Below are 17183 nucleotides of genomic sequence, written 5' to 3'. Positions count from 1 at the left end.
ACTCTTTTAACGTGTCAGATTTGCCGGACTCCCTTCTCGTGTCATTTCAAACAGTATTGCAATTGCAATATTGCAATACTCTCAAACCCATTCCGCAAAATCGTATTGTAGAACTACTTCCCGTTTCTACACCTAATAGATACACACAAATAAAAAAACAACAACAAAAAACAAACAAAACAAGGCTGTTTTATTTATATCGTCAAAGTTTTATTGTAGTTGTTAAACAATCGTTTTTCATATTTTCATTTTGCTCCATTCATTGCATGCAATCTAACGGTATTCCTACGCTTTTTTCAAATCAACATTGTTTATCCCATATTCTTTGTTATTCTATATATATGATGTGAGATCCGAGCGAGCGGTGTCTGCCTGCAATACTCACAAAACGACTTTCTCTGGTTCATCCGCCTCATAATCTGTGTCTTCTGTCCCGTGCTGGTCACATGACATGGATTGTCGGTGACTCTCCCGGCGTCCGATACGTGGAGTAAGAGCCCCGGCTGTGGACACAAAACAAACCCCTGCATCAGTCCTGTTTTATGTGGTGGTCGCATTGGAGTTTTGAACACCCCAAGATCTTGTTATAGATTTATATGAATTCTTCAAATTGTAAAGTTTTTTTTGAGATTTGTTCTTTTTACATTTTTCATTTGTCCATTATTCGAAAGACAAGAAAATACATATTTAAAGGATACAATTATAAATAAATATTGTAATTACTAGCGCCTGTTGCAAAAAAAAAAAGCACAACCCCCCCCCCCCAAAAAAAAAAACAAAAACAAAAAAAAAAACATGTAGATTATATATTATAGGTATGAATATTTTTTTAAAATAACATTATTGTTGTGCTAAATGCTATGGATAATTAATATTGGAAATAAATGTTCTAGATAGATCCAGCCAATAATGAGCCAAGCTCTTACACTTCTCGTCCGTGCAGGAGACTGAAGATGACACCGATTCCCGGCACAGATTGTTTGGTATCGTTGTTGTGGAGTCCAGGCGAGATGATCTACGTTTGCGTAGGGTTAAACTTGCCCTTCTGGCCATTCGGGCAAACACCGTCTCCTCGTTGGTGGGGTCGTGCACGTGAATCTTCCACGTGGCTTCCGACCTGGAATGTGGATCAGAGGCGTGGCATCGCCAAAGACACTGGCAAAAGGATTCAAAGATTCAAAGATTGATTCAAAGATTCAAAGATTCGAAGATTCAAAAGTTTATTTTTAGGCAATTGCCAATGTAACTCATACAAGAATATCATATTTTCATCAACAAATCAAGTAAGTAGAATCAATAATAAAGTAGGGCAAACAATGATAGGAATAATGATAATAATTGTAGGAGCACGGTATAATAATATAAGGAGGGGAAACTTATCGGAGACGCTGATATTGGACATTGCAGAAACACGCAACGGGGAGGAAGTTGTGTTGGTCAATGTTAGGAAAAAAGCCATTTCATCATTTCCTAGCTATTCTCTAGCTATTTTCCCTCTTTCAGGGAGGTTACTCATAACTGGAGATATAGACCATCTGACTGTACATCAATGTTATCTCTGATGTCAATATAGACTGTACACTTTTCCTTTCAGAAGTATCCATGACCAACCTTCCTATTATTTTGTATTCTTAAACTGCACCTTAAACACTTACCGTATATTTAGGTGCATTTGCTCGTAGCCATGTTATGGCCTGATACTGACCAAATAATGACGTCAGAATGCCAGTCTTTTTGGGTTTCAGTGTCAGGCTATAGATAGTATGCGTTTGGCTAAGAAGCTCATAACATTGCCATCCGGAAGTATAACGGACCAACACACAAAACTGTGTGTATCCATGAACGTTTATAGTCGGGTTAATACAGTTCAGTGAGAATTACTCATTAACGTGGATGGCAAAAAACAATAACATAGGCTCGATTGACGTCAACTTCATTCTATCTATATCTATCTACTTCATTGACAAAGCAATGGTAACGGTATATATCAATACATAATAGTCTCACATTGACTGTGAATCACGATGAAAAGTCAACCTATTTATTTTAAAAAGGAGGATCCCATACACATTTTTTTCTCCTTTTTTTCATCGAATCAAAATTATAGATAGAATGCGCTTGGCCAAGGAGTTCACAACATTGCCATCCGGAAGTATAACGGACCAACACACAAACTCTGTGTAACCATGAACGTTTATAGTCTGGTTAATGCAGTTTAGTGAGAACAACTCACAAACGCGGATGGCAAAAACAATAACAAAGGCCTGAGTGACGTCATCTGCATACTATCTATATTATAGATAGTATGCGCTTGGCTCAGAAGCTCATAACATTGCCATCCGGAAGTAAAACGGACGAACACACAAAACAGTGTGCAACCATGAAAGTTTATAGTCGGGTTAATACAGTTTAGTGAGAACTACTCATAAATGCGGATGTCAAAAAACAATAACAAAGTCCTGAGTGACGTCATCTGCATACTATCTATACGTTTGACAAGTATCTCTGGCAATCTCACAAGCAAGCCTATTGGTTCGTGGGTTACACGTTGGGAGAGGATAAAACAATGTCACAAGCATCTCTATAAGAAAGGCCTTATATCTATATCTATGTAACACAATTCCATTGCTATTCCTTTCACTGCTTTCTATAATATGGCTTCAGTCTGGTCTCTGACTGGCTTCTGTCTGACACACACACACACATACACACACATACACACAGACACACACACATATACGAATATTGATTGAGCAATCCTTTATTCATGTGTAATAAATTTGACATAGAATACACAAGCGATTACTCCAAAATTAGCACAAAGAGATATTTATTCATTGCCCATACTGAGACAAAGGGAAAGAAACGGAATTGAATGAATAAATAAATAAATAAATAAATAAATCGTGTTGGTTTCCAAGAGATATTTTTAATTGCTAAAAAAAATTTCATTAAGACTGTTTACATTGCTTAAAGCTTTGCAATTTTAAAATAAAATATTTGAATTTTAATTTCCTTTTTATGAATCTTGAAATTTTCTCCGTTGCTTGTAGTGTAACAATTTTTAAATTAATTTTTTTTTTTTTTTTGCCGTACATCAACCCGAACTTAGAAAAGACATCATTTTTCTCATCATCTATAGGGAATGAGATTAGCGGAAGAGTAGCGTCCCTTGATTGGACGTCATCCATAGTCTGTGGCGTCACCGGCGGGAAAGTTATTAGAGAGAGAACGTCATGTTGGTTGTGCGGAAGCGAGGACGAGAGACGCATGCGCACAACCAACACGACGTTCTCTCTCTAATAACTTTTCCGCCTGTGACGTCACAGACTATGGGTGACGTCCAATCAAGGGACGCTACTCTTCCGCTAACCTCATTCCCTATTTCGTAACGACAAAAGTACGACACAAATCTTGTTGTTTTATGTGATGGCATGAAAATATAATTGTCAAAGATAGCTCAACAACCTTTCACAACCTAGTTAGACCATTAAAGGAAAACAACTCTTTAAAAAATAGGATAATCTAAATTTGCTGGGATACATATAAAGATTGATTACATTCTCGTCGACCAAGGGATTTTGTTTCGAACTGTTGCTGTTCCGAAATAGAAGGAGACAAAAATGAGGTCTATTAACTCACTCAATCCTAACACCGACTATATCCGTAGTTTACCCGGGTTACTTTTACTCCATGCCTATTTATTACATTTTTATGAGACTAATTATATAGCGTAATATCAAATTTAATGTTTTTGTTTTTTAGATGTTTATGGTATTTGAATAAAACTGTCTTTGCACATGTTCAATTTTAATACATTTTGAAAAGTAGCAAAAGTCTCTAGGATTGAGTGAGTTAAGCTTATGTTGATTGTGTTAAATTTGGTAATGTAATGCGGGTCTATGAAATGGCTGATGGGCATAAATGTATGGCTTTTTCCTGAAAGATGGGGAAACCAGATGTAATTTTATATATATTATATATATATATATATATATATATATATATATATATATATATATATATATATATATATATATATATATATATAATCGTGTTTGATACAAATATGGTACGGATAGTGCTCGGCATGTAGCAATGGAGCGAATTATTATTTTAATATTTACCACAATGTTGGAGTCGGACTGACTCCAACATTGTGGTAAATATTAAAATTATATATATATATATATATTATATATATATATATATATATATATATATATATATATATATATATATATATATATATATATATATATATATAATGGTTAGAGAATAATAAGTCATGGATATCAAGGATAGTTTTTTGACACCCTGTGTATTCTAATATCAGCAAAGGTGTGGCGATAGTTTTTATTTTTGGATACTTAGTACATTTTGTTATAGTTTACTCCCGTTCTGCCCTTTATCTAAGTGAATCTACGTGTTTTTCTTTTCAAGGAGCTGATAATAAGTTCCATGTTCATTGGAAGTGCTATAATAAATACTTTATTCATCCATAAAAATGGAAATTCGTTTACCGACGTGGTATGCATAAACATGTATAAACACAAAGTTGTGAATCTATGTTGTGCGGCTATGTGGTCTAGTCGTATGGCACTCGTTTTCGGATCAGAAGGTTTTGGGTTCGAGCCTCGCGCTCGGCGCATAGTTGAGTCCTTGGAAAAGGCTTTCACTCACATTCTCTCACCGTACTCAGGTGTAAAATGAGTACCTGGCCGTAACAGCGTTGTCTTTGTCCGAAAAATTTTAATATCGCCTAACAGGCGTCATGTCCCGTCCTACATGTTAATTGTTGCTGTTGACCAGGGACCCCTTGTAAAGCGCTTTGAGCACATTAGTGGATATTGCACTGTATAAAGCTCAATTTTTTAATTTTTAAAAAAAATCTATGGCGATAATGTATACATATATAATAATGCAAATGCACAAAAATGTAAAAATATACAACCAAGAACCAATAGCAACACTTTATATATTAAATTGATAAATTGAGATAGGCCATACCTCTGTGTTGTTAAATTGATACAAACAAACAATCAAAACAAGTTGATAGATAACGATTCAAGACACCAGAAATGAGATGATTTTTTTTTCTTTGTAAAAAAAATAAAAGGAAACTTTGAAAACAAGCCACCATTATTCATTATCCGACCCGAGCAGGGAGAGGCATACTTATCTTATCTTATCCTATCATATCTTATCTTATCTTATCTTATCTTATCTTATCTTACTGCAGGCTTAATAGGAATTATCCTTTAAATGCCTTATACAATAGTTTATAATTACAGAATCTCATATAGCTGGAATTGTATCATTCACAGACAGTTTTACACAACTTTGAATATCAGGAAAAATGTATCAATACGGCAATGTAAAATCGAAATGAATCATAAATGTACAAAGTTCATAGTACAATGAAATATTAATGACAAAAAAAATCATGGTAGCAACAACGATAATAATCATACATACGTCTCTGATAAATTATGCTTTTACATTGTTTCCGATGTCATGCATTTTACTGGTCAACATTTACAAACCAGTACAACTTACTTGTATTAAAGTTGCGGCAGCTGGGATCTGCCGGTTGAAATGTTTCTGTCGCTGTTTTTGCTGGACTTTTAAAGCAAAACCAGATCCAAGAATACCCTGAAAAGTGACAAGTAACTGATGGATTAAAGTAGAAGATAAATGGTTCATAGCAATTCATTTATATAGCTGAATCTCAGAGACATTGATACAAGATGTGATTGCAAATTGAGATAGGGGGGCTTGCTCAAGCCCACACATCACAGCGGGTTTTCAAACTCGGTACCTTTCGGGTACAAAGCAAACACCGTACCGATGAGCCACGCTGCCAATAAGATGACCTTAACTTGTTCAAAATGTTAAAACTATAAAAATATTGTCTGTGATGAAGTCACAGCCAGTTGAAAAACTTACAGCGGGTAAGGCGAAGAAGGAGATGGCGAATACAGCGAAGCAGGAGGCCACGATTTTACCCAACCACGTCTTGGGTACCTTGTCTCCGTATCCAATAGTCATGACTGTTATCTGAAAATTATAAATATATATACATATAATATATATATATAATATATATATATATATATATTTGTATATATATATATATATATATATATATATATATATATATATATATATATATATATATATATATATATCACAGATCACGTGGTCATGTGTAAATTTGAAATTTACACGTTAAGATCATGTAATGACCAAACGAAAATTTCTGAAAAAAGATCAAGAACAAAATTTGGTGTTTTTAACATCAGATCTTCAACATTTCCTCAACCATCGTCCTTTTTACTGGCGCTGAAATGACCTAAAAGTGCTGCAAGCACAATGAATCCCTTTAAAATACATCTTCAAGCCTACTTAGAGTTCTCAAATAATTTTACTGTTTTGATTAATTGATGGTTGTATAAAAGAAAGATGAATGGCTTATCGTGATGTATGCGCAAGGGAGAATGACAATAAGGAGGGAAAGATATTAACTCACTCAATCCTATAGATGCTACTTTTCACAATTGGAAAAAAAATGTATTAAAAAAATGAGCATGTACATAGATAGTTTTATTCAACTATCATTAACATGTAAAAACTGAAAACATTAGCTTTGATACTACGCCTATAATTTATCTCATAAACATGTAATAAATAGGTATGGGGTAAAAGTAACCCTGGGTAAACTACGGATATAGTCGGTGTTAGGATTGAGTGAGTTAAAGTGTACCTACCACTCCCCACCAAAGGGCGTCTGCATAGCTAGAAAAGTCCTTCCGCCCATCCTCTCTCTCAGCAAGATAAACGAAGTAGGAGGAGAAGATGAGGCCGAGGAATCCTATGTACAGGGTTGTGATGAGTTCCTGGGGGTGGAAAGGTGGGACAACAACATATCATCATAGAACTGTCAACGTATTGTGCGGCTATGTGGTCTAGTGGTATGACACTCGCTTTCGGATCGGAAGGTCCTGGATCGAGCCTCGCGCTCGGCGCATAGTTGAGTCCTTGGAAAAGGATCTTTACTCACATTCTCTCACCGTACTCAGGTTAAAATGAGTACCTGGCCCTTAATAGCGTTGTCTTTGTCCGAATAATTGTAATATCGCCTAACAGGCGTCATGTCCCATCCTACATGTTAAATATTGCTGTTGACCAGGGACCACCTGTAAAGGGCTTTGAGCACATTTAGTGTATATTGCGCTATATAAAGCTCAATTTTTTTAAATTGTTTGAATAATTGAAGAAATGAAGGAATGAATGGATAAATGATTAAAAGAATGGATAGATGAATGAATGAATGAATGAGTAAATAAGTAAATCTGCACCATCAGACTTTGGTACATTTAAAATTGGTGCTATCCGCTTTCTGTATAACAGAAAAAAGAGAAAGAGAAACCAATGACGGCCAACAAATTGTGGTCCAGAGCCTGTCCAACTGTTAAAATCACTTCAACCACGACTAATGATAGCTCTGCATTCCCCAAAATTGCCAAAATCAACACCATAATTACAAACCCACAACAACAGTATTGTGTGATAATCACCATCCATCCCATCCACAGGAAAAAGAAACTATCACCAACTATTTGTGATCCATCGTCTCGAAACGGTATAAGTCGGAACGAACCAAATGCTTAAAAGCCGAATTAAATGTTAAAGTGGTCAAAGATATAAATTGTAAATTGTTGGCATTAGCACCCTAAAATATGGTATCCACTCTCCTGAATAAAACATACAAACTCAACACAAGTCTGATATTTCTGGCTATAAATTCACTTTTCAACATCTTAACCATCCCGACTTAATACCGTTTTGAGGCGAAGGGTCACATTTATCCCCACGGCTCACCTGTCTATGTAGATATATAACAGAACCCAGCAACCTCCAGGTTCCCCCCTGACGATCTACGTGTAACATACGAAGGATCTGAAGGAACCGGACACCCCTGTGGAAAATAGATAAAATTATGGTGCGTCAATTATCGTATCACAATATCACAACATTATTATTAGTAGTAATAATAATATTGTAAGAACGTTTGGATGTCAGATCTGCGTACATGTTCCGCTCTGAATGTGACTTCTCATCAGCTTTCCAGGATTAGAATAAAAATAAAGTTGTTTAGTGGTAGAAAATGAATTGAAAGCAAGAACATTGATTTTATTAATTTAATAGCTAGACGTCTAGATAGATCTATAGATACACATCATAAACTTTAAATAAACGCAAAACAAATTGGTGCGTACGATTATTTAGATGGTGTCGAAAACAAGAGCAGATTGACAAGTATTGATTTTATTTTTTTTTAAATTGTCAATTCTTTATTTATGATCCAAAATGGATGAAGCTATGAGAGTCAGATCATCGGCTAAAGGTTGGCTTACTCGAACCGAGAATAGATTGAGAAAGGTGATTGATAATTGTGAAACGGTATCACGAACAGAAATTCCTGTTTGGTTGGAGTAGTAGGGGGAATTAGGCTAAAACCGTGCAAATTCGGGTTGAAAGCATGAGAATTGGCATACAGGTTACCAAAATCCATAAAATCCCATCTGATATAGAACCACTCTGGCAATCAATCATAACGTATCGGTTTAAGGCCTAAGATTTTACCTATTACAGCTATATTAAACAAGGGAAATAACTGCGTAAAAATATATATTTTCTTCATTGTCGCAGGGAAAATTAGGCTAGAACCGTAAAAATTCTCTCTCTCTCTCTCTCTCTCTCTCTCTCTCTCTCTCTCTCTCTCTCTCTCTCTCTCTCTCTCTACTTTCTTTCTCTCTTTTAAAGATCCATCAACGTTCAATTATGAATTATGAGAGTTCCATATGCAAATACACAAGTAATGCTACGGTTTCATAACGTTACATTAACTGCACAATGATTCACCAACAAGACACGTAAGAAATATTTCATACAAAAACAAGCCATCAGTACAGAGTCATTTTTGGACAACAGACAGAACAGTCGCGGGTGTTTTTAGCCAAGCACTCAAGTGCAGTGCCTTACACAAGGACACAACAATACAGATAGAACATGCTCCCATTGTCACCATGCGGTCAATAACGTAACGTTAATAGCTTGACACAATACTGTATCAAAACGAGTGGTGATTATCAAGTTGATAATGATGATGATGATGAAAATGCTGATGATGGTGATGAAGATGTTGAAAATGATGATGATGGTGACGATAATGATGATGATGATGATGATGATGATGATGATGATGATGATGGTGATTATGATGATGATGATGATGATGATGATGATGATGATGATGATGATTATGATGATGATGATGATGATGATTATGATGGTGATGATGATGATTATGATGATGATTATGATGATGATGATGATGATGATTATGATGATGATGATGATGATGATTATGATGATGATGATGATGATGATGATTATGATGATGATGATGATGATGATGATGATGATGATGATGATGATTATGATGATGATGATGATGATGATTATGATGGTGATGATGATGATTATGATGATGATTATGATGATGATTATGATGATGATTATGATGATGATGATGATGATGATTATGATGATGATGATGATGATTATGATGATGATGATTATGATGATGATTATGATGATGATGATGATGATGATGATGATGATGATGATGATGATTATGATGATGATTATGATGATGATGATGATGATGATGATGATGATGATGATGATGATGATTATGATGGTGATGATGATGATGATTATGATGGTGATAATAATAGCGTTCTAATACTGTCATCAAAATGTAAAAGTCCTTCAGAGCCATTCGGTCCATGGATCCGGAGTTTATCCCCTTTTTTATAGCATGAAATGGACAATAGCAATTGCTTGATACCCTTTTCATTGGACGCTAGTCTATCGCAAAATACTTTCCACCAGATATAACAGTGTTTGGGAGTCGTGGGAAGATTTATATGAAAGAAATATCCCTCCTGTCCGAGTAAAAAAACAATACATTGACTTGAAGATTGGAACAGAGTTGTTCTCATAAGGAATGTCAATGAAGCCAAGGCTAAGATGGCCTTTGGGGGTGATTACTAAGACGGCTATGTGGTCAAGTGGTATGACACTCGCTTTCGGATCGGAGGATCCTGAGTTCGAGTCTCGCTCGGCGCATAGTTGAGTCCTTGGAAAAGGCTCTTTACTCACACTCTCTCACCGTATTCAGGTGAAAATGAGTACCTGGCCGTTAACAGCGTTGTCTCTGTCCGGAAAAAAATGTAATATCGCCTGACAGGCGTCATGTCTCGTTTACGTGTTACGTGTTGCTGTTGGTCAGGACCCCTTGTAAAGCGCTTTGAGCACATTTAGTGGATATTGCGCTATGTAAAAGCTCAATTTTAATTTTAAAGACATTTCCTGGTAAAGATGGTTCCATTCGGGCTGTAGACCTTAAAACCAGCACCGGTTTTAGAGGCTCTATAGATTAGAAAAGTTCGATATTGCTGAAGAACCCTCGAAGACTGAGAAACCGCCCGTTGATAATACTGCGCAAACACCAGCTTCAACTGGCCCAATGGAAAGAAACCTCACGGCTACTTACACCACAAGAAGTGGTCGAAAGGTCAAGGCCAAAATCTAGACTGATTTATGATCCTACTGTATTGTAGTGCCGGTGCTGTAGTTGTTTGTTTTTTTTATTTCTAAAGTTGTAGCATATTCGAATTTGTGCTGTTAATATCAGATTATTGTTTGGGCATTTCTGTTTCGACGTAGGTACTCTCTCTCTCTCTCTCTCTCTCTCTCTCTCTCTCTCTCTCTCTCTCTCTCTCTCTCTCTCTCTCTCTCTCTCTCTCTCTCTTTTTTTTTTTTTTTTTTTTTCTCTCGCGATACTTTGAATGTGAATGAGACTTTGATTGTTTGAATCGCTAGTGTTTGTTGATTTTAACTGTTGGCGAAACGATAGGGAATGAGATTAGCGGAAGAGTAGCGTCCCTTGATTGGAAGTCACGAGCGGAAAAGTTATTAGAGAGAGAACGTCATGTTGGTTGTGCGGCATGAGACACTTCACCGAAAGCGAGGACGAGAGAGACGCATGCACAAAACCATTTTGACGTTCTCTCTGTAAGGTGACGTCCAATCAAGGGACGCTACTTTTCCGCTAATCTCATGTCTATTGACTATGGTTATTAGCTGTATAATCTCGATTTTATTTCCTATTTGTGCTTTTTGGTTGTGTATGTCGAGGTGGGGAGTGTTGAAAATATTGAATGGATCTGGCAAACAGAAGTCGAGAGTGAAGGGGTGAAGACCGGAAGAAAGGAAAATAACGGAAAGTGAATGAAAGAAGAATTTGAAGAATGGAAAAGGAAATGAAAGTAAGAACCTTGATGTTATGTATTTAATATTCACATCATAAACGTTTAATAAACGCAAAACAATTGGGGCGTACGATTAATTATATAGACTACGTATTTACAGAGTTTTATTGTGTAGTTTACATCATTGGGTAGGCTACTCAACATAGACACAGTTTTCTTCATTTTTGCGAAAGATAAACTATAATTTGCTCTGAACCTTTTTTTGTAAACTCTAATTGAAGGTCTGTGGCAGCAAAGAACAGTCCTAACCACAGAAGAACCTGTCGTTGCTTTAGAGAAGATCCGTGAAGAATCAGAACGAACCCTTGAACTTGCTGACAACGGCTATGTGGTCTTGTAATATGACACTCGCTTTCGGATCGGAAGGTCCTGGGTTCGAGCCTCGCGCTCGGCGCATAGTCCTTGGAAAAGGCTCTTTACTCACTTTCTCTCACCGTATTCAGGTGTAAAATGAGTACCTGGCCGTTAACAGCATTGTCTCTGTCCAAAATTAATTGAAATATCGCCTAATAGCGTCATCTTCCGTCCTACATGTTACATGTGGCTTTTGGTCAGGGACCCCTTGTAAAGAGGGTTGAGCACGTTTAGTGGATATTGCCCTATATAAAAGCTCAATTTTTTAAACATAAATTAATAAATAAATAGATAAATAAATAAATTAGATCCACTCAATTAGGGCCATTCTTCCTGTCGTTAAATAAATACAGGATTAATATATAAAAGCTGTAAAATACCATACATCATCCACAATCTTCATTCTACCTTCCACAATATCCTCTCTATCTTTTCCTGTAACAATCTTAACGTTTGTATAGAATTGTTATTATTGTATTGGGCGTTACTATTGTCTTGACTAACTTATTATTACACTTAGTTATAAGGGACCTTAAGGTTATTCTTAATCACCCCTAGATTAAACCTCAGCCGTTTGTGGTGTAGGTTGAGGGGCTCAATTGGTAACGATAGCCATCATTGCGAGCATGTTAGGTTCGAACCCAGACCATTGAGCTTATCATTTGGACTCGAACCGTGGCCTTCGTAAAGTTATGGCCTGATACTGACCAAAAAATGACGTCAAAATGCCAGTCCTTTGCCACAAAAGAAAACAAATCGTGAGTTGTATTCAATAGTTCAACCAATGAAATAACTTGTTTCCATGAGCTCTACTAACGACAACTCACTAGACGCTACACAAACCTAAAAAATGACGTCAAACTATAAGTCCTAGAGGGTTCTAGCGTAGCCATAGTTATGTTATAACCTGACATTGAAATCCAAAAGGACTGGCAGTTTAACGTCATTATTTGGTTTTTGCACCGCCTAGTGAGTTGTCGTTAGTAGAGCTCATGGAAACAAGTTATTTCATTGGTTGAACTATTGAATACAACTCACGATTTGTTTTCTTTTGTGGCAAAAGACTAGCATTCTGACGTCATTTTTATGGTCAGTGTCAGGCTGTAACTTTACGAAGGCCACGTATCTACAGACCTGCCTAATATTTCGAAAAATTCGTAAAATTTATTTACCTCCAATTTCAGAAGTTCAGAGGTTAAAATGTTGATTTTTAAAGTAAACGAGATCGACCATAATAATCTTTATCTCTTAAAATTTAAGAATTTTTAATTTTTTTTTTTGTAGACAGGTCTGTATTTAGCATTACCAATGATCGGCTTGTTAAAATAATGGAATATTTAATTTAGCGGCAGGTCTCAATTTATCTATATGGAAAGGTAAACAAAACACTATTTAGTATGTCGTGTATTCAAACACTTTATACTTGTATGGTGTGGTAAAAACGTGTATTGTGATTAATCAATGATGCGGTGTGTGTGTGATGTGGCAACACTGTACTCATATAGGGAATGAGATTAGCGGAAGAGTAGCGTCCCTTTATTGGACGTCACCGGTGGAGAAGTTATTTGTAAATAAACTACAAGCCAAGCGCTCCAAATATTATTTATATTTCTGTACAAAAATGCATAACGTTGATTATGATATGCATTTTTGTACAGAAATATGAATAATAAATTTTGTATTTGGAGCGATGGCTTGTAGTTGGCTTGTAGTTGGTTTGTTTACAAATAACTTCTCCACCGGTGACGTCCAATCACGGGACGCTACTCTTCCACTAATCTCATTCCCTATAAAGGATTGCAATACTAAGTGCGATGAGTGAAAAACAACAAATTTACACTCTCTGATAAACCCTTGTGAAATAAAAATTGCGTGGCGTCTGTGCGAATAATATATGATTTATCAGATACAACGATGGTGTTGAACATAGAGATGTATGTTTAATGATAAAAGCACGGTTTTGTTTAATGTGTAAATGAAATAAATGTACATAGACCGAGTAACACTAAATTTACAATCGTATTTAAGCTCACAAGTAATTGAATATTTAATTATAATGGCGGATAGAAAGATTGTCATTCATAGTTGTACATAATATTGATTACGCTGTCAAAGCTTATGGCTCTAGTCAAGATGTTATTATTAGCAGCAGGTCTGATAACCCGAATTGTTGAATGGAAATGCTCTGAAATGGCCGCAAAATAACACCCATCAATACAATATTAATAACTAGAGGTGCCTAAATGAGTCAATAAAATGGAGATAAAGATAAAGGGAGTAAATCTACACATGTGTTGTTCATTCATGAGTCAGATTTACTCCCTTTATCTTTATCTACAATACAATATTAAAACAGGCCCATAAGTGCAATGGGTTATCAGACCTGCTTCATTATGCACCTCGGCTCGAGCCCTTTTTTGTACCGCTATCAATGATGAATATACAAATTATAGGTAGTTATAAAAGCGAAACAATTTGACAAATCCATGGACAGATATACAAACAAGCCAAATTAATAATAGACTGAAAGCAAATTTTGTGTGCTTTTATTGATGATAAACAAATGGACAAATGAGATAGATACAAACATGGAACCAACGAGATGGACCAAGTGACAATTACACACACGATCACACAGATAGACAGACTAACCTGAATGCTGAAGTGGCGAATAATTGACCGTTTGATCTAAGGGTGGAAACAGAAATGGATGGAAGAATAGGTTAGTCGTGCCTAAAGAGTCAGGAAAATGAGCCCGCATAAATATACCGTCTAAAAACAGGTCGTAGGAAGCTATAATATAGATAGTATGCACTTGGCTAAGAAGCTCATAACATTGCCATCCGGAAGTAAAACGGACCAACACACAAAGCTATGTATAACCTTAAACGTTTGTAGTCTGGTTAATACAGTTTAGTGAGAAGTACTCATAAACGCGGATGGCAAAATACAATAACAAAGACCAGAGTGACGTCATCTCCGTTCTATCTAAATACAGAAAGACGAATTGTATATTGACAGGAGTGTCTACTAAAATCTTTTCAATCTAGTCGCCATAACAAAAATGAAAGATAAGAGTAAAAGATGCTTGGAAGAGAAAGAAAAAAATAGGGCAGACATTCAGATAGGCAAGCAAAATGTCTTGAAACTTGAACAAACCTCTGATGAGGTGATGAACGTGACCGACGACAATCCAACAAACGGACTGGTAAAAAGACAAAAAGAGTATCAGAGAGACTTGCATGGTGAGATATCCAGAGAAACTGTAGAATACAGATAGACAATCTGAAGGTGAGTCGGATGGATGAACAGAAAGCAACTCGAAGTGTGGAGAAAAATAGAATCGTTCTTGCCTGGATATCGTGGAGGAAGAGACATAGATTTAGATGGTATATTATTGCAACAAACCGAAATATAAGCTGACATCAATTTAAAGACAGAAATATGGTAAAATAAGAGAGAAAATATACCGAAAAATAATAGAAATTAGCAACTAGACAAAGTTGACCTGAAGAGAGGATAGATGCGGAAAAATATCAGAGAGAGAAACATGTGATCAAACATAGACGAAAATGTACATTACGCACAAAAAATACAGACGAACAAAGGACACACGGCAACGAAAACTAAGCTTATAGGGAATGAGATTAGCGGAAGAGTAGCGTCCCTTGATTGGACGTCACCCATAGTCTGTGACGTCACCGGCGGAAAAGTTATGTGACGTCAAATCAAGGGACGCTACTCTTCCGCTAATCTCATTCCCTATTGATTACGAAGCAACCCATTTTAATTCAAAGTACCTTTTGACTCAGAGATAAAAATCAAAAATTGGCAGCACTTACTTACAAAGGAAGGTTTGTAACATTATTACTGACCTGATAGCAGAGGTGGCGAAGACTTGTCCCTCCGAACCGATAGTAAATACACAAATGGAAGCGATGACAACGATGAGATCTGTGGAAATGACAAGGAAAGAGATAAGGTAAAAAATAAGAAAATACAGCTGTAAATAAAAATATAACTGATACGATGACAAATGATTATTGCTTTTTTATGTCAATCCCTTCCCTACCATTATAAAGGAATAAATGGATCCCGAACCTAAAACAAACACAGCAAAAAACAAAAACAAAAAACAACACGAACAAACAAACAAAACTATTAACCCCCCCCCCCCCCCCCCCCCCACTAAAAAAAAAAAGACAAAAACAAACGTAACAGAAGCAACACCAGGGGGAGTCAAAACCCAAATAGTGTCAAATACAAGGTCAATAATCGATTCGTTTTTGTAATTATAAATCCGATTTCTATTGGGCAGATTTTATTCATTCAATGATCGCGCGCGGTTTTTAAAGAAAATTATGACCCTTAAAATCATTGGTATTCTCATGCATTAAAAAAGCGACAGAGATAGTATCAAAACGTTTTTTTCAGAAAGTAATTCAGAAAAGTGAGTGGAGAAGGCACTTTATGTTGGTAACAACAAGAGATGAAGTGAGTAGGAAAGTGCCAGAAGACAATAGAGTGACGGGGTTTCATACGGTACGGTCACCCTCTCACCGGCCAGGCGGAGTTGTCCCACCAGTAAGGTCGCGGGTTCAAACCCCCATCACCGCCGCGAAAAAAAAAGGTATAATATTCTCTATTGTCTTCTGGCACTTTCCTACTCACTTCATCTCTTTCAGAAAGCACTGTTACTGTGCGGTTGACTAGCTTCATTTTTAGTGGTTAAAACCATTCTACTGTCTGTAAGCAATAAATAGAACTGGTGATAAACATCGGATTCGTGAGAGAGATTGCTAGATATGTCCGATGTGTCTTTTTGAAATCAAAGCTTTTTGGTAAGAATCAGTGTGTTGCTTGTTGTCGTTTGTTGGGAACAGATAGCCACAATGCTCACGTTATAAGGGGTGGGGGGGGGGGGGGTGGGGGGGAGGAGCGAGGTAGTATTGACACATGGTCTCTGCTTTGTACCAAGAAGAAACCGAGTTTGTCCGTACGTGGCCTTCGTAGTCATGGCCTGACACTGACCAAAAAAATGACGTCAAAATGCCAGTCTTTTGCCACAAATCGTGAGTTGTATTCAATAGTTCAACCAATGAAATGACTTGTTTCCTTGAGCTCTACTAACGACAACTCACTAGACCCTACACAAACCTAAAAATGGCGTCAAAGTGCCAGTCTTTGAGGGTTCTAGTGTCAGGCTATAGATAGTTCGAAGATGACGTCACTCAGGTCTTTGTTATTGTTTTTTTGCCATCCGCGTTTATGAGTAATGCCCACTGAACTGTATTAACCTGACTATAAACGTTCACGGATACACACAGTTTTGTGTGTTGGTCAGTTATACTTCCGGATGGCAATGTTATGATCTTCTTAGCCAAGCGCATACTATCTATATGTTAACGATGGCTACGGTTTGAC

The 17183-nt window shown here is 36.6% G+C and overlaps 1 protein-coding gene across 2 annotated transcripts in view; it reads right to left on the bottom strand.

Annotated features, from left to right (window-relative positions):
- The window catches only part of LOC144967004 (potassium voltage-gated channel subfamily KQT member 1-like), a 150397-nt gene that overhangs the window by 5049 nt on the left and 128165 nt on the right, over window positions 1-17183 (bottom strand). The window contains exons 5-12 of one of the 2 annotated variants that reach the window (XM_078903729.1): window positions 15635-15713; window positions 14412-14447; window positions 7885-7981; window positions 6771-6899; window positions 5950-6060; window positions 5560-5655; window positions 927-1155; window positions 386-503 (exon numbers count right to left, since the gene is read on the bottom strand). In XM_078903729.1, the coding sequence (XP_078759855.1) occupies window positions 386-503; window positions 927-1155; window positions 5560-5655; window positions 5950-6060; window positions 6771-6899; window positions 7885-7981; window positions 14412-14447; window positions 15635-15713 (895 nt within the window). The remainder of the gene's footprint in view (window positions 1-385; window positions 504-926; window positions 1156-5559; window positions 5656-5949; window positions 6061-6770; window positions 6900-7884; window positions 7982-14411; window positions 14448-15634; window positions 15714-17183) is intronic. The other variant, XM_078903730.1, reaches the window with a different exon arrangement.

Source organism: Berghia stephanieae, chromosome 3 (genome assembly GCF_034508935.2).
Source record: "Berghia stephanieae isolate SIO BIC M18660-M18661 chromosome 3, UCSD_Bste_1.3, whole genome shotgun sequence".
NCBI lineage: Eukaryota > Metazoa > Mollusca > Gastropoda > Nudibranchia > Aeolidiidae > Berghia > Berghia stephanieae.
Note: the sequence above shows the minus strand (reverse complement) of the source record. Positions and strands in the feature narration are given on the sequence as shown.